Below are 17683 nucleotides of genomic sequence, written 5' to 3'. Positions count from 1 at the left end.
GAGGGCTTCATTCAATCATTTCAATATTCAGGTGCTATTTGTTTTTGGTTTTTTTATGTCCGATTACATTTTTTTTTTCAGTCCCAAATATTTCCAATTTTTGTTTGTTTTGTGCGTTTGCAGATGAATATTACACATCTCCATCCCCTCATTCTTACATTCTCTGTACTTGTAGGATAGGTACCATAAAGACATCGGAATATATGCAGTATTCATAACTGCGGAAAGAGTTTATGTTTGGTACATCCTTTTCCTTTTTATTATAATGCAATTCAATGCAAAGGTGCAAGCGAGCTGGACAAGAATGACGAAAGTAATCCCTGGAGAATGGGAAAAAGAGGGACAAAGGACAATAATCTAGAAATTTGTGTTTTGCGAAATTTCCATAATATTTAGTGAGCATATAAATAACACTGGACGACCGATAGACATCATTGTTGTGTTTATAAACTGGTCGGTTGTGATTAATGCTGTGAGGGCTTCATTCAATCATTTCAAGATTCAGGTGCTATTGTTTTTTTGTTTTTTTATGTCCGATTACATTTTTCTTTTAGTCCCAAATATTTCCAATTTTTGTTTATTTTGTTCGTTTGCAGATTAATATTACACATCTCCATCCCCTCATTCTTACATTCTCTGTACTTGTAGGATAGGTACCATAAAGGCATCGGAATATATGCAGTATTCATAACTGCGGAAAGAGTTTATGTTTGGTACATCCTTCTCCCGTTAGAATCACTCCTACATCGAAGTCAGTAATTTGGAAATACGCAGCTTCTGCTTTGCACTATGTGTGCCGTATTTCTGAACAGCCCTCTCTCATTATGCGGCACTTCCAAGCAAATCATATCTACTGTAATGAGTTTCACCAGCCCGTTTCAGTTTCTTCACTAGTCATGTAGTGTCGTCAGTTTATTTTGTGTCACGTACAGGCCAGTTTAGGACCTCTAACTTTAAACAGTATGCGCATGTTCAGAGAAATGTTCTCGCAATACAGGTGGTTGTAAACAGGGTTCTATTAGAATGCCTCCACCTAACTTGCCTCGTTTAAGAGCGTGCTGGTGAAGTTACGGTGTTAGAGAAGAATTACATAAATGACGAGGACAGGACGACACGTCTCTCTGATTGATTTCGTAACCGATGAAGAATTTTTATCATCCTAATCGTATGTCAATTATAAAACGACTTTTAAGTCAAAAATATGTTTTTTTTTCGTTCTCGCTGTTTGAAGGCGTGACATGTATCGTGGTCGTGCCTTTCCGTTGGTCAAATGTTGAATCCAGCTTTCGTGCTATTGTCTCTTTTTTTGTTGTTGTTTATCGCAGAGCGTCATTATATAGATTGTTAAAATGTTTCCTAGTATTTTTAATACTGATCTTTTTGCAGCTTTTAATATATTTTGCCCGGTTGTATTGATGCAGCTTTCCGCTCATGCGATTCGTTTAAAACGCGCCCTAATTAATGAAAGCGCTTTATGAGACATCTAAAGATAACTAGTCCTATTTGGTCCATATAGTCACGTAGTGCAATTCTCGTCGCTCAAGCAGAGCACCTAAGCTACTGCAAAACGACTGCCATTGTAATACCAGAATTCCAAACTCGGCATATTGCAACCAATGTTGAGACACAGATATGATAATCTTTTTAACAGTTTTTCTTAAATTTGTTTCCAGTGTGCGTTTTTTTTTTCTTTTCTGTGTTCCCGAACACGAAGGTAATAGAAAATAAATACAGGTGCTGGCGATTATTGGGCATCATAATCCCAACTACAACATAGAGTAAATCAATTACTTTGATGTCAAAGCTGTTATCCGATCTCCCCCCCCCCCCCCCCCCCACACACACACAAAAAAAAATTATGATTTTTAATTGTATGGAGAAAGGAACATATTTCGGAAGTGAATTGGATGCTAAATTCGTCTTACCAGTATACTCTAACAAACTTTTTTGTGAACACTCTTTTTCCTACAAAGTTTACACATACATAAAGAACTAAACGGATCTGTAAACTAGTATTACTGAATCGATTACCTCCTTTTTGTTTCCGGGCCTTCAAGGTATACATAAATAGATTAAAAAATACACAAAAACAATAGAACATTTTTTTAGAAAAAAAAATTTATGCGAGGATTAATGGACCTATACCGGAGTCGCATATCCGCTGTGTAGCGGTAGCAGGCACGACCGACCGCATTTTCTGTTGGCGCTGTCGTGACCGCACCTGCAGAGCCGGGAGGTTGTACAGCATCTAAAATGCAACACGCCGTAAGTTTGTCCCGTCTTCGGCTGCAAAAATACAGGCATAATTGCTGGTTATTGATTTTCTTTTCTTTTTTTTTTTCTTTTGACTACCCAAAAAAAAAAGTTTTTTGTGTGTATGCGGAGTTTTTTTTTTTTTCTTTCTTTTCTTTAACAAATGATGCCGAACATTTGCGGAAAAGGCTCACTACATACAACTTAATTCCATTGTTCGTTTCAAACAGACAATGACAAGTATCTTTCGCTCGTTATTTTGACGCTGATCTGACACTGAAAACAACAACGCGCGGACCTCTCTCAGAACAATTCTCCCCGGTGCTTATATTAACGTCACGGTATGCGTAACCCAGTTCAGCCGCAACAATGGCTCAAAAAATGCGACCCCCCCCCCCCCCCCAAAAAAAAAAAAAAAAAAAAAAAAAAAAAGATGAAAGAAAGGAAGCAAATAGGCGGAGATAGAAGACCCGAAACTGATGAGATAGAAAATGGGAAGAGCGCTCGGCGCGGCGAACGAGGTCAAAGCCGTCCAGAAACAATTTAGAGTGGATCAGCTCTGACCCAGTCACCAAGTCGCTGAGTGTCTCTCGCAGCGACGGCCTTGACGCAGACCCCCTCCTCTTCTTCTCTCCGTGGCAGCGGAAAGCCTCGAGCGATTCTGCTCGGGGATTACGGGATGACCTTTACGTAACTTTTGAGTGAAGCGCTTATGTGGGGTGACCGGGGGCGCGCTCGGAGCTAAATTTGCCCAAACCTGTCCGAGACTCCAGATGTGAGGGACCTGCCGAGGCGGCTCGAACAGATGACGTGTTCTCGATGGCGGTTTCTTGAACCTGCGTCTTGCGAAGCTTCGCCGGACAGCCGGACATTGCGCGGCGCTGTTAACGTGAACGCTACACCGGCCTTATTTTTTTTTCTTGCCTTTCTCTTCAAAAGGGTATTGGCGGACAGCAATTTCTATCGCTTAGGATGGTGACCCGATAGACCAGGGGTGGCCAGAGTGACAGTGGGTTAGAGTCGCAGATAAATCTGCAAAGTTTTAAAGAGCCGCAGAAAAAAGAAAGGGGGGAAGGGGGGGAGTGTAGTCTACTTTTAACAAGAAACGGTATGGAAGGAACAGTCTTTTTAAAAGGGGAACCATAGCCTCCTATATACTGACAAAGCCTGGCAGATCGCCACGAGAAGTGGCCGCCGAAATGGAAAAGGTGGAGCGGCAGACAACGAATGAGAGGAGAGCCACGTGACTGGCGCCCCGCTGCGGAGAGCCGTCGAAACGCACTTCTCCCGAGCGAACAAGTGTGTTTCGGGTCCTCGCCGCTGCAAAAGCTGTGCGCTGACGTCCAGGTTCCCCGAGAAATGCTCTGCGGCTACCAGAGCCTCGTGCTCCAAATCTGCGACCGGCCACTCTATGGCTCCGTCGTCGAACTGCCAGGCTTTGTGAGTATAGCGGCGGCTATGGGGGAACGGTATAATTCTCGACTACAACAAATAACACCAGGCAGCAGAATGTTTCTTTTCAACCGCTAAGCAATTATAATTGCAATGATTGCAAGCTCACCCCCTTTTGCGCGAATCCGGAGAAAAGCTCACCAGTTTTTGACAAAACCGGAGAAAAGCTCACCTCAAATTAAATATTATGTAAAGTGGTGCTTAAATTTATAGCAGAAGTGCTACCAAAGTTTTAGACGTCTCTCACACAGGCGGTACACCGTGCCACAGAGGTGGAGCGAAGCGATTTTTCGCATTTTACTAAAAGAAGGGGTTGATCGGCGTTAAACTTTTATCGCATAAGTTTGTGCCCCGAATGAGCGATTTCCACCCCAGTAGTAGCATATAAGAAAAAAATTCGATCGTTCGTTCATATTGACATCGCACTTCATATCAGGTCGCTCTGTTGTAAGCAAAATGAGAAAAAAAATAATGAAAAAAGTTGTTTTATTGAATTCGGATTTATTTCACCTTAATCAGACTAATATCGTTTCAGCTATAAATACTGATTATTTATCACTATACGCATTTTTAGACACGGCAGGTTGTTTGATCAATTCTTCCGATTGGTGTAAACAATGCGGGAAAAAAAGAATTCCTACAATTTTAACAATGTTTTGTTCATGAAAACCCCGCCATACTAGAAAAAAAACGGCTTAGGTCTTTGTTAGCGAAAAGACCGTATTTATACTTTTTTTTTTTTTTTCGCGATCTGATTTTCTTGCAATACGACGTTGCTTTCCCAGTTTTTGTTTCTATCTTTTGCGTTCTGATTTGATTGCAAAAAAGATTAGATGTAACTGAAGAACGGTTTGCTCCAAACACCCCTGCTTTTTGCTCCTGTTCAGTCCAATATAAATATTTCTTACGTGATGATTTTTTGATTGAAATACAGGACATGTGCGGGTATTGAAAAATGCATCAAATGATAAGCAAACGGTAAATAAAAAAATATATTTTGTGGATTATATTCGATAGAAAGGTTTGATTTAAATCACCCTAATAAAACCGGCCTGATTTAAATTACGATTTAATACATCTTGATTTTCATTCTCCACCCTGGCAGCAGCCCTAGTTCCGATTTTATGTCAACCCATTTGGCGTATGCATTTAGTCCTGCGTATCCGGGATAGGAGGAAATAGGACCTTCCTTTATTTTCCGTTGGACTGAAGGAAGATTTAAAATTCTGATTCCTAAACAAACGGTGGAATGTGGAGATTTTGCAATGCGGTGTCGGTATACTACATAAAAGAACATTTTATAAATAAATATCCAGAAACTACTCAAGCTGCAGCCCTCTACTCTGCTTATATTTCCCCCGCTATGTTTTCTAACTAGTGTTATATTGAAATTGGTTGTTTTATTTGCGTCAGGCAACCCTTGACGTGTTACAGGACGTTATTTGAGAAGTAAATTCTGCTAGTGAAGTGGAGAATGACCGCATGCACATGAAGCATCCCAGCATACTTCAGGCGAGTGAACGATGTCACATGAGTGAATGCTCGAGATTCATGGGTGAGGTGTTCTCCCTAACCGTCAAAAGTCCGATGGTTTTCTCCCGTGAGCTTTTCTCCGCCGCCTGGTGTGACACCCTGTCACTACACTAAGGTGCGGTGAGACGCTTCGTGCCCCGAAGAGAGGCAATTTTGCTTGATGGGTGTTTTGAAAATTCCCTATTGCTGGGGCGAATTTAAGAAAGGGGGGGGGGGGGGGTAGATAAACCCCTCCCCTCCCCTCCCCCCCCCCCACACACACACATTTCTTCTGAGCTTCCCAGTGACATATTATTTATAAGAAAAAACAAAATACACCACTGTTTTTGTTTGTTTTTTCACAATGAATTTTTTTTCTTGAAATGGCTAATTTTAGGTCATCGAATTGCATCTGCGAAACGCTTCACCCGTAACATCACCTCAATCTGTCACGTCAAATACCTCCACAGTTCTTTCCTCCTGCATCTATCCTAAAGCATGAAGCATAAATTGCCCCCTGCTGTTGGCCTACACTCATGATTATGGAAGCCAAAGCGAAGAAAAATAATCTATGAAATAGCTCGGGTTCTAGGTCTATGAGGTGCATATTCGTCAGTGTGATGCAAGAGCAATCATACTAAATATAAAGTATAGTTCTTGAGATTTAGTTAATATTTATATATTTATTAAATGTATTAATATTTAGTAACTATAACATATATGGATTAAACATAACGCTGCCTCTCTCTTTCTTAATCCGGTCTCTCGTCCTTTACACCGTTTTAATTCTAAGTGAGTCATCTATAGAGTCCAAACTTGCAGTGTTTTTGTCATTATCGTTAATATTTACCGCTAATTTATGGTGAGCAGTGTATTCTACACTGCTATGTTGTGAGATAAATTAATGTATAGTTCTCATTTAGGCGTAATACCCAAGGAATCAATTGTTCACAGGATTGAAGACGCAATAAACGTAGAAGGTCATCGTGACTCCAAATTGACAATTTTGGTTTGAAGTATTGGCACAAATGCTAGTAATATTTTTGTTATATATCCATGCTTCCATGGTTTCTGTTTAAAAAAAAAAAAAAAAAAAAAACGAAAAAGATTAGCCGTAAAGCGTTAGAATATTCGGATTTATCCGAAAAACAACCGATTCACAAAATCGCGATAGAAAAAGAAACAAAAACAATTCGCATAAGTTTTGTCGCTAGCTGTCCGGAAGAGAGGTCGACTAACAAAACGCCAGCTTATCTTTTCAAAGGAATGAACAATAAAGCGGTTTCCTCGATATTGAGGTCACCATGTTGACATCCGGACCGTCACTTTCACCGCCCGCACCACAAAATGCAGACCGGGTTGTTGAACCTTTCACACATAGAACGCACTCCACGGTTCTGAGAACATGTCCAGGTCCGACCGCCCGCCTCCCCCCTTTCTCCGTTTGTTAGCAGTGTACTTACCAATGTCACGACCTTGCTTAACCCCATTCTTTTTTTTTTTTTTTATCTACTTCCACCCTCCCTTCTTAGAAACTGATTCTTCACCGACAAGTTACCCCCTCGCCCAAGCAAGCAAGACGTCCAGAGCGCCTTGGAACCTCTCACCCTTCTATCCACCATTGTGTACTTTGTGCTTGGACAACGACCTTGTGGGCCTTGGGAAGCTTCCGGCCGCAAGACCCATGGTGCAGCCAATGGCAGCGCTTCGAAGAAGGGGAAGTGTGCGGAGGACGGCGGACCACTGAATCGTGTCCAGTGTTGGGTCGTGTGCACGTGCGGTGAAGATCTCTGGCAGTTCGTGGAGGGCATCGTACTGAACGGCGGATCTCGGCTGCTTCTTGACCTTCGCCGGCTGCGGGCGCTTTGTGCCACGGCAAGACCTGCACGTCCTCGCCATCACTTGGATTCAGCAACTATGACAAAGGTAAGTCGAAGGGGATTTGTGGTTAATAGTTTGACTAGCGATACGCGGATAGTTGGTTTTAGGTTGAATAGACGTTCGCTGGAAGAACCTTCAATACAAGTGTCCCCTTTTTATTTATTTTTTTTTACTTATTTGTGATTTGTAATGCGTTCAGTTAATTATTTCTGTTCTAACTCCTCGTTCACCTTTCGGACCTGCTAATAGCCGACTTTTTCTGAAATCATTTTCGCAACACTGCCAGATGGCGTCAAATTTTGCTTTATAAAAAACGCTGGGTTATTTTTTTTTTATTTATTCTGGAGTTTTCGCCAACTTTTGCCTCACACTTTCGTCTTACATCATTCACTTCACTTGCATTCGCGTTCAGCGGCCCTTTTAGCGCTCGTCCGCCGGAATGCATAACCCGCGTTCCGGCGTGTTTTCTGCGAAAACTAGGGTTCCGTGTTTTAGATAAAAACCGATAAACTCCGAAAAATAACCCAAAAGCATATTTATCAAATCCGGAAAAAATAAAAAAGCAAAATAAAACTTTCCCCGAGGAAGATAAATTATGTTAACTACGATCTTTTCTAGTTTGGTTCATTCCGGTTTCGCGCGTGTTTCCTAGAGGTCGAAAAGTCACACACCATGTTCTGTTATTTTTTTTTTAATATCCGAAATTTTTTTTTTTTTACGAAAACAGACACCCAATTTGTGTAATAACAATGTAAGTCCCTCAAACACACACATAATTTAGCTTTAACCTTTTTCATTGATTTTTTTCGTTTATTTTCTTGTCTTCTTTTTTTTTAATTATTCGTTTACTAACCGGCTTTCGTTGGATGCTTTTTTGGGGCGTCTACACTTAGTGGCACCGGTCGCGCTAATGCTGCTTTTGTCTGGCTGATTTGAAAGTTCAGGGTCGTGTGTATAAGCAAGCAGATGCGGCCCGCGATTAAGGCCCGCCTAGAGTGCCTTCATGTCTCCCTAGGCCCGCCTGACTTCGTCGCCAGTCCTGTCGCGTACTACGGAAATCCTGGCGGTCACATTGTCGTACCGGCCAGAACACACTCTAGGATGCGCCCGTGAAACTAGTTCATCGGGTTCACCATCTCTTGTTCGCGGGTGGAGAACGTCTTGTCAGAATCGTTCTTATCGGTCGTTCCGCGTTCCAAGGGTAATATCCACACAGCTATTGCTGCGATTTTCGACTGTCAAATTCGAGCGAAACAGTTGTGGTATCTGATAATCGTTCTGAACTCCTGCTCAGCCCAAAATATGTAAGTGTGTTAGTGCAAGCTACATACTTTCGAATAACTTTCCGTCTCACCTTGGCATAGAGTGCAGCAAGCTTTTTCATCTATCCCTTTTGCCTGTTGCCTCTGTGACTCCAGGTTCTATCTATGCAGTGGAAGTAGCCGAATGAACCGCAACAGTCCTAACTGCAGCACATGCTTAGCTGGGCCTTCGACGATGTGAGGGATAGGGCCCTGATAGTAGGGGAGTGTCTATGTGTGGTCATGCTCACAATTTGCATAGGAAGGCTGGATGTCTAGGCAGTTTACTGATTAAAACATGAAATAATTTTTAACGCTACTCCAATACCATAATTTTGACCGTCCGTCCGGTTATTTCCTGCTAAATTTAGTGGAAAAATTGATATCACGTGAAATGATGTCACGGGACATTCGGACCAATTCAGTGTGACAGCTCAATTTAGGAAAAACTTGACGTAACGTACCCTGTGCACCTATTCAGTTTCCCCGCAAAATTTAGCTGGCAAATTCGTCTTGTGGCCGCATTGAGTTTCTCCGCTACATTTACCGGGAAAAATCGACGTCAAGTGGCCTATAGGCCTCTTACTTCTTTTATTTTCTTGAGGCCCCACATTCTTTATGTATATAATACCTTCAGAGCGAGTGGGGAGCCCGTAAATATGCTTGACTAAGATTCGTCGTCCTATTTGTCTCATTTCAGGACGCTGAGTCGGATCCGCCGTCTCCCACCGTTTCTGACGACGATGATGCCGATTACCACAGCGCGTTCCTTGACCACAACCTGGTGCAGTTGGCAGAGCAAGAACTGCGCGAGACGCCGGCAAGGCGCCAAAGGGATACTCAGATACTCAGGGAGATGATTCGATGTAAGTGTCGTCCTTCCTTCCCGACTGCTATCTATCGCCTTGCGAGGTTTCTGGTCATGTGCGTAATGATTTCTTTTTAGATTTGTTTGATAGCGTTTATAAGTTTGAAATTAGGTTACGCACGACGTCATGCACGTCGACCCGAAATGGCTATACGCACGGCGCGAAGAGCTCATGCCGTTTGTGTCGTCCTTCTCGGAGGCACAGAGGGGGACGGCGTTTGTTTCTTAGCTTTTGAGATTGTTCTCTGTCTTGTTCCTCATTTGCTCTGTCTGCTCTGCTTACCTCCATCCCCCCCCCCCCCCTCCCCACCGCTTCCGGTAGTGTCGATATTGGAGTCTTTAGAACAGCCAAAGACTCGGGTTGATGTTCTTCTTTGTATACACGCGCAGCAGCGAAGCTCCTTGGCTGCCATCCGAGCTGCCATGTCATCGGCAAAAAAAAAAAAAGGCTTTCCAAGCGAAATACGACAGAACACTGCAAAATTAAGATTAAAACCACAAGCGAAGGAGAACGGAGAACAAAAAAAAAACAGGATAAAAAGCGAAGAGATATGGAAAGCGGAAAGCGAAGACATAACGATAACAGAGAGCACAGTGATGAGCACTGACGAGTACGAACAGGAAGGAGTACGAACAGGAAGGAACAGAGGAGGACCTAATTGCTGTGCCCGCGAGTACATATGTATATAAAAAAACGACGCTAATGTTGCTCTAAAGTAAGCAGAGAGCTTCATGAATAGTATTACATTTATTCTAACTGATGAATTCCTAAATAAGAGTATCTATTTTTTGTTATTTTCGTAGTCGTCAGTGAACGCTGTCGACGAGAGTAGGCAGTTAAGGAGTTAACGGAGTTGTTGGAACTCCTTTGATCGTAAATATCATTCACCCCGAATTACATTTTACTTGCGCGTCTGCCACCGCCTAATTGACATTTGAGTTAAAGGACATTTACTCCAAACGCCTTCAAGACGCCCGTCTAACATGGGTATAAGTGCACACTTCTGTTGAGTCTCAAATTCTCGGCAATTTGGCTATTCCGCAGGTCATATTTTTGTCTTGCGCCGTGACCGGAAGCGGCTACGTGGACGACGCAAAACTTAGTCTCGCCTTGTATACGGGCATTTCACAGCGTTCAAAGTTGATTATGCAATTAGTGAAAAAAAAATGAATTCGACAAAACGTTGCAGGGGCATGTGTCCACAAAACGCCGCAGTGACCACAGAAACACCACAGTTGACATGTGTCGACACGTGGACACATGTTGATGGAAAGCGCGAACGGATGTTGACGTTTCGTGGACACAGTATTGACGAAACCTGTCCACGTTTCGCCGACACTGTGGTGTTTCGTCCACAAGTTCTACACAAAACGTGTTTTCGCGACAGGTGTTTCGACGGAACGATAGGGACCCAAAATCCATCACATATTGGTGTGAGCTCCGCGTCGTGCATATAGCCATTTCCAGTCTAGGTGCACGTCCTGTCTTTTTGCTTTCTCTTGTTACATTTATAGTTCTCGCATTTCACCTCGACGAGTCAAGACAAAAAGTAAAAACAATTATAAAAGAAAGTGTTGGTATTTGTTTCTCTGTCTACTACAAATCGGAGCGAACATACCATCCCCTGATGGAACAGCATTGCCTCTTTCTCCTTGTAAGCAGCATAGACTCAAAAGCAACAGTGTCCAATTGTACTGAATAGGGGGGCTACTTTTTACTGAATGGGTATTGACCATAAGCGTCCTTTTGTGGGCCATCCAGCGTTCAAGGGGTGGAGTTTCCCTTCCCGAGGGCGGAGGCTGTGCTAACCCATACTACGTCCCAAAGCTTTTTTTTTTTTTTTTTTTTTATTGTGGTCCGTAATTTTTGTTTTAATAATAAATTGAAATAGAGCGAGTATTTTGTGGAGTTTTGCTTTGGTGAAACCGGGGGGGGGGGGGGGGGGGGGGGGAGTAACCAGACGGTGGTGAATTTGTTTTCTTTCATCTAATTGTTGCTTTTCTGTTACAGGTGAGCGTGACCTGGACTCTCGGACGGACAACGCATTCTTGGTGCGATTTCTCCGGTGCCGGAAGTTCGATTGCAGCCGGGCCTACAAGGTGCTCAAGCAGTACTACAAGCTCCGCTGCAACAACGCCCAGCTCTTCGTCAACTTCTACCCGTCCTTCCTCAAAGAGACGTATGACCACAACCTCCAGACGATCCTGCCGGACAGGGACCCCAACGGCTGCGCCGTGTTCATCTTCAAAGGAGGCAAGGAAGATTCGGGTTCCTGTTAAGCCGACATTCATGTCGTAACGCACTATGATACAAGTATACAGTACCTTGCATGGGGCGGTAGCTTGCAACACCTATTGCTACAAACATAGAATTCTGGGCGAGTTGGTAAGGCATCGAAACGAGAAAAACGGACCAGCAGACAAGGCGCTGACTTACTACTGAAATTTAATAGGAAACACATAAAGGCCGCGAATCACCCGCCCAATCCACTACGCCACGACCAAACACACCACGCTCCCATTGGCAGAGGCACTCTATCTTTTTCTGATACAAGGCCACAGAGGGCGCACCGACACAGGTGTCCTCCCTACATAGGGATATGTAAAAGATAAGTGAATGGTCGACTGAGGGAGCATGCATTATCTTCGAGATCGTCCCCTCACAATCATTTGGCGATACTTTGTGACAGGTGTGGGTGTGCCCTTAAGTTTGAAGAAACAACAATAATGATGCAACACATCATAAGGGCGAGAAAGATAACGGAGGCGTTTGATACGTCACGATGTAGGGACGGCATCTGTGTCAGCGCGCCCACTGCGGCCCTGTATCAAATTAGTGGACTGTTCGGGTGTTTCGCGGCCTTTATGTTTTTTTCCTGTGATATTTTAGTTGTAATTCGGCGTCTTTTCTGTCTGTATCTTCTACTGGTCCTTAGTTTTTTGTTGCGCTGCTTTTCCTCGATTTTCTTACTGGTAATGACCACTTCAATTCGGTAGCATTTCTGTAAAAAAACTTCATTTAAATATATTATATAATATTTGGGCTCGAGACCTGGAGATATATAAAAAAAAAAAAAAGAAATGCATGAATTTTTTTACTTCTCGTTTCTGAGTTGGTTTTGACACCTCTGCAGGGACTAAACAGTAGTGCAAAGCTTGTAGCTCCTTTATTGATGATGCATTGCTGCAATCGAATCTCAGATTGGCGAATTAGGAGTTCATGCTGCGATTTATTAAAGCTCAAGTTGACACTTCACAAAATTTTGCTGGGATGTTCAGCAACTGATGATTCGGCAACAATAGTGGTTAGTAATGTCATTGTGTTGGACAGTAATGAATACTTGAAGGCCTCCATCGTTATCGCTGTGGACATAAAATTGTTCAATAGTGAATTTCCCATAAATGCCACTGAGTCTCTTAGCAATATTCAGCATATTTAGTCAGCAATAGTGCCCCATCACAGAGCACAAATTTAATTTCAGGGCTGACTTCATGGATCCCTCAATTCCTGCATAATTTAAACCCGTGTTTCTTCTTCCAGGACTGTGGAACCCATATATCTGCAAGTCCGAGGACATCTTCAGGGCCAATGTCCTCTGCCTGGAGCAAGCCATTCTGGACCCTGTCACACAAGTCACTGGCATTGTAGCCATTATGGACATGAAGGGTTTTGGCTTCACTCATATCAGGTTCTGCCCTCCAAGCAACCTCCAGAAGGTTGTCTCTCTCATCCAGGTACGTGCTGCAACATAGTTTGCTTATGATTAGGTTTTTTTTCTTCTTCTTGTTTTTCTTTAAGTCAGCCTTGTCTGCACGTGTTCCCCAGGACTGCTTTCCTGCAAGGTTCAAGGCAATCCACGTCATCAACGAACCTGCAATCTTCAGCATGATGTTCAGCATTGTCCGAAGGTTCCTGAACGAGAAGCTCCAGCAAAGGGTGTGTGCCTTTTCTTAAAATCTTCTTGTTGTACTTTATGATTTCACTTAATGTGTTCATTTAAGATTTTAAGGGCATCTGGTAATCATATACTTCTCTCGTTGATATGTTTCAGATACACTTCCATGGCTGTGACATGTCGTCCTTGCACCAGTTCATCCCTGCTGAGATCCTGCCGGAGGAGTACGGGGGCTTCAATGGACCCATGGATAACAGCGACTTCGTAGCTCGGCTGTATAGAAACGATGAGCTATTCAAGAAAGATTCCGAGTATGGTTACAAAACGCGTGTTAAAGCATGAGCATAGGGTAGTTAGTTTACCTTCACTAATTCCACGAATGCGTGCGTGTCTCATGTTGCGAACCATTGAAGTGACCCTGCTAGCACTTCTTACTGTACATGCCTTGTGTATGTTGTACAAAAATGTATAATAAATATGTGAATTGTGTGCCCATACGTGATATGCTTAATTTTTTCTTTTATTTAGCATTGACATCTTGAAATTAGAAATGTGTGCTTATACAGAGATGTTCTCAATAAGCAAGGTATTTCTGGTGCATGAAGTAAGTTTCATTATTGAAAAATATAGGTAGAGAATTGATAGTCAAATAGCTTTCTGCATTCCATGTCCCAATATCATGCATTGGGGACATTTTTTACAAAATTGATAGATTTCTAGTAGACCGATCTCACCGGCAGTTGCGCGGCACCACCGCTGCCGCGGTGCATTCTGGTAGTTGTAGTTCTCCAGTGTTCTGGCCGCGTCAATGCGCGTTGTACGCCCGACGTTTGGAAATTTGTAGGTTAGCACGAGACTTTTAATCGGGTATTTACTCGGTGTTTCAATGGGTGGCTTCCCCTGTAGTGTGCCAGGGTGCTACAATAACAGCACCAGGCAAGAAGGCATCGAATTTTATGTCTTCCCGAAAGAATGCAGCCCCCGAAAAGAGTGACTTATAAAGGTAGACAGAGGGGCAGGAGTTTTTCACTTCGTTTCGCAATTTGCTTTATGACCTTCATCCACCTACTGCACGTTAGCTAAAGAGTGTAAAATTGCAGGGCACAAGACATAGCGGGACGTGCCTAAGTATTCAGTTTCACCGCTAAATTTAGTGGGGGAACTATATTGGTGTTGAGGCCACGTGACGTCATTTTGTTCCGCCTGTACGATGCTCATCCAGATCGAAACGGGCACAGGTGGGGATTGAACCCAGGACCTTGGGTTCTGCACCGCGAGCTTACGCTCCACGCGCTCCGATCCCCCTGTCTTGGACGCCGTTTCCGCGATTCCCATAACGTCGTCATCGCCGGAGGCGGCTTCGTTTGCACGTTTAACAAAATTAGTGGTAAAAACGCCAATGCGAACGAAATGTGCTGCACGTTTGGACTAGGAGACGGAATTACAGGCGGCCTTCGCTGCCGCTGATGCTCAATCATTTCAATAACATTTATTAAACAACGCGCAACGTATTTCAAAAACGAAACCGAAAGAAGAAAGAGGCAGGAGGGCAGTACCTTTCTCCTGTCTGCCTGGGGAAGCAGAAAAACGTCTCGTTCCTCCCTTCTTCTCGTCTCCGCTTTGGGGCTCGTCAGTAGAAGGGAGGAACTGCTAGATTGGAGATGACGGGACATGGACGCCATTCAATTGCTACATTCTGCTGGGAGTGTACGGGGCAAAAGGGTCGTTTTATTCATAACTCAGGTCTTAAGAGTCCTAATAATGTGCTTAAATAATTTACGCAAGGTGTAAATGATTACCTTTCTATACCCACCAGTTTTGTTTCGATAGGTTAGGTATTTGTTTAACGCAAAAAATGGTAAATCCCGCCATCTTGTACGTTGCTGTTTGTATTTGTTTAAGGCCAAAAATGGTAAATTCTGCCATCTTGGACGTTGCTGCTTGTCTGGCAACCCTGCTTTCTCTTCTCGACAGCAATTAGCAGTTGAGCAGGGAGGCAATTAGTAAGTTGAAATTTGAACAAAGGTGGACCGAAATGGATGATACGCGGTGGGTACGTAAGGTATTTAAGTATTAATACATGAAAAGTTTAATCACAAAATGGACAAACCGAACCCGAAAGCTTACATTTAAATACCTACACACTGGTGATGCGGTTGAGCAGACTACTTCAGTGGGAAAGGGGGTGAAAGAGGCAGAGAGGAAAATGTGGGAGGGAAGAATGCAGGAGAAATCGGCTCTAACAGTGTACAGGTCACGAATGCAGGACATAAGAAAAGAAAATGTGTTTTACAATTCACTGGGAAGTTCTTTGCTGTTCGAGACAAGAACGAGAGTTTTGGGGATAAGGACGTATAGGGCTAAATTTCGGGAGATAGACACATTATGTGCTGCCTGTCATAATGAGAGTGAGACACTTGAGCACTTGGAATTAGAGTGCACGAAGCTTCGTCCTACCCTCCATGAAGGGGTAACAGATTTGGCTGGGGCCCTGGGCTTTGCTGGCGACGATGGAAGGACGGAGGAGAAGAGGATTACTGTCACAAAGAGGGGATTATAAGATTGGTGGCAATTATCTATGGAAAATTGAATGATGCACAACTAACTAGCACAGCTGGGGACAGGCGGGACAGAGGAAAATTTGGACTCCCTCCCGCGTGGCTCCGGCCCAAAGTCTGAACGCCGTTTCCCAGTAGGTCCGGTGCAGGGGTAACGCCGACAAGGTTTGACCACAGGAAAATTGGCGACACCCTCGCCGGGGGAAAGAGGCGAGGGGGGGGGGGGGGGGTGATGTTTTTAGTTTGTTTGCCCGATCCGGCCGAAGGACCAGGTCATCCTGGTGATAGTAGGGGGTAGAAAATTGGCTTAGAAGGGCGGGAGGAATCAAATCAAATGTTGGTCTTTCTTAGACTTAGGCTAGGTGGCGCAAGCTACCGCCCGTTAGAAAGGGTATAGCCAGTAGCATCCATCCATCCATCCGTTTGCAATTCCCGGAGCGAGAAGGAAGCGACTACGCTAAGGCGTTCGTTGCTTGCAGTGGGAGGCGACAGGCTTTCAATATACGTTATTAGATTAGCTCAGTTACGGAACTGCTCATAGACGCTGCGTGCACGAACAGTACCCCCCCCCCCCCCCCCCCTCACTCACCACGATTCGCCTGGTGTCACTCTACGCGCCGCCGGACGGCTGCTTTCGTAACTGCAGTGTATTATATGGGAATCGGGATACGTACGTTTCAACGTTACTAGGACTGTACTAGAACCCTCAGTTGGGAAACTCGCCGTCGAAACCTGGGCCGCTGGCGTTCACCGAGACCGAGCTAAATACAACAGCGCCACTCTTTATCATTTGCCTTTACTGTGGTCACCTTGAGCTTTTAAAAAGCATGTTTCCGCGTAAAAACTAACGAAAAAAAAAATCTCTTCTTGTATACTTCGCGAGAACTTATCTTGGCAATGCAGTTTAAAGTACAGGCCTGCGTCCCCTCTCCCATCTTGAGTGTACGCAGGCTCTCCTCCTCCCCCATTTCCGGGGAGAGGAGGAGAGCCCCCGCACACTCAAAATGGGAGAGGGTACGCGGGACGTACCTTCCACTGCATTGCCAAGAAAAGTTGTCGCGGAGTATAGTAGCTTTTTTTGGAGTTTGGTACAAAATGAAGGGGGCGTGATGTTTTCAAAAATCTTTAGTTTGCAAGGTTTGGCAACACAATTAATATTGTTTTTATACAACCATGCCTCAGCGGTGATTTCAGGTAGCGCGCCCCGACCTAGGTGCATCTTAACTTCGGTGGTATTTCGCGGCGCGTCCGCTTGGGAAACGGGGGAGGCACCCCTTTTGGAGTGTGAACTGCCGCTCCTTGGGGATTGTGTGTGAGTTCCTGCGGCGCTGGTCGTGCCGGTACCTGACGGTGCTCAACGGCTAGGTACATTTGACTTCCCTGTACTTGGACATGTTGTAATACGGGCGCTCTGGTTCCGCCTTGCCAGCTGTGACGGCCGGAGTGATCATTGCGTCGCGTAAACATTGTTTTGTGAAGAGCATGCATCACATGTGACCTTGTAACATTGTAAAAACTGGCAATGGTGTCAAATAAAATTTTTCTTGCCCTGAAACCCCTTCCATCGTATCTGTTTCGGCTCCGAAATGGCCGACTAAAGCCAAAATAGATGTCACGTGCAGTTCCTTGGGCGGTTGCTGCGGGAGAAATGGCGGCGTTGTGATGGCCATTAGCTCGGTTCTCGATTACGGATCGGTGCCACTATTTCAGAGCAGCCTCTATGAGAGTTTCCCAACTGAGTCGTTCTAGTCCCGTTGGTACGTTTCGAAGCTCGGCGTCTAGATGGCGCTTCAGCTCTGCTCTTTGGAATGCACAGTTATGAAACGGATAATCTAGATGGCGCTTCGAACGACAGCAGGCGATTGAAGTGAGTGACGGGGGGGGGGGGGGGGGGGGGTACCCCCTTCCGCGGGAGTTCCATAACTGAGGTAATCTAGTAATGCTTTAGAGTCGAATCGGTTT

General features: G+C 44.3%; 1 protein-coding gene across 1 annotated transcript; it reads left to right on the top strand.

Moving 5' to 3' along the window:
• The first annotated feature begins 6779 nt into the window (after positions 1-6779).
• Positions 6780-13665, top strand: LOC8052337 (alpha-tocopherol transfer protein-like). Its single transcript, XM_040214018.2, has 6 exons — positions 6780-7143; positions 9100-9265; positions 11279-11521; positions 12809-13002; positions 13094-13204; positions 13320-13665. Exons 1-6 carry the CDS (start codon positions 7135-7137, stop codon positions 13503-13505), a joined length of 909 nt encoding a protein of 302 aa, XP_040069952.1. The 5' UTR covers positions 6780-7134; the 3' UTR covers positions 13506-13665.
• Positions 13666-17683: the final 4018 nt, after the last annotated feature.

Source organism: Ixodes scapularis, unplaced genomic scaffold (genome assembly GCF_016920785.2).
Source record: "Ixodes scapularis isolate PalLabHiFi unplaced genomic scaffold, ASM1692078v2 PGA_scaffold7__128_contigs__length_106722199, whole genome shotgun sequence".
Lineage (NCBI taxonomy): Eukaryota > Metazoa > Arthropoda > Arachnida > Ixodida > Ixodidae > Ixodes > Ixodes scapularis.
This window is presented reverse-complemented; position numbering and strand designations above follow the sequence as displayed.

Bases quoted from the DNA above. Each gene is read 5' to 3' on its own strand.
- LOC8052337 (XM_040214018.2), top strand. The intron at 13,003-13,093 runs GTACGTGCTGCA...CGTGTTCCCCAG, and splicing joins AGGTTGTCTCTCTCATCCAG to GACTGCTTTCCTGCAAGGTT. The intron at 13,205-13,319 runs GTGTGTGCCTTT...GATATGTTTCAG, and splicing joins ACGAGAAGCTCCAGCAAAGG to ATACACTTCCATGGCTGTGA.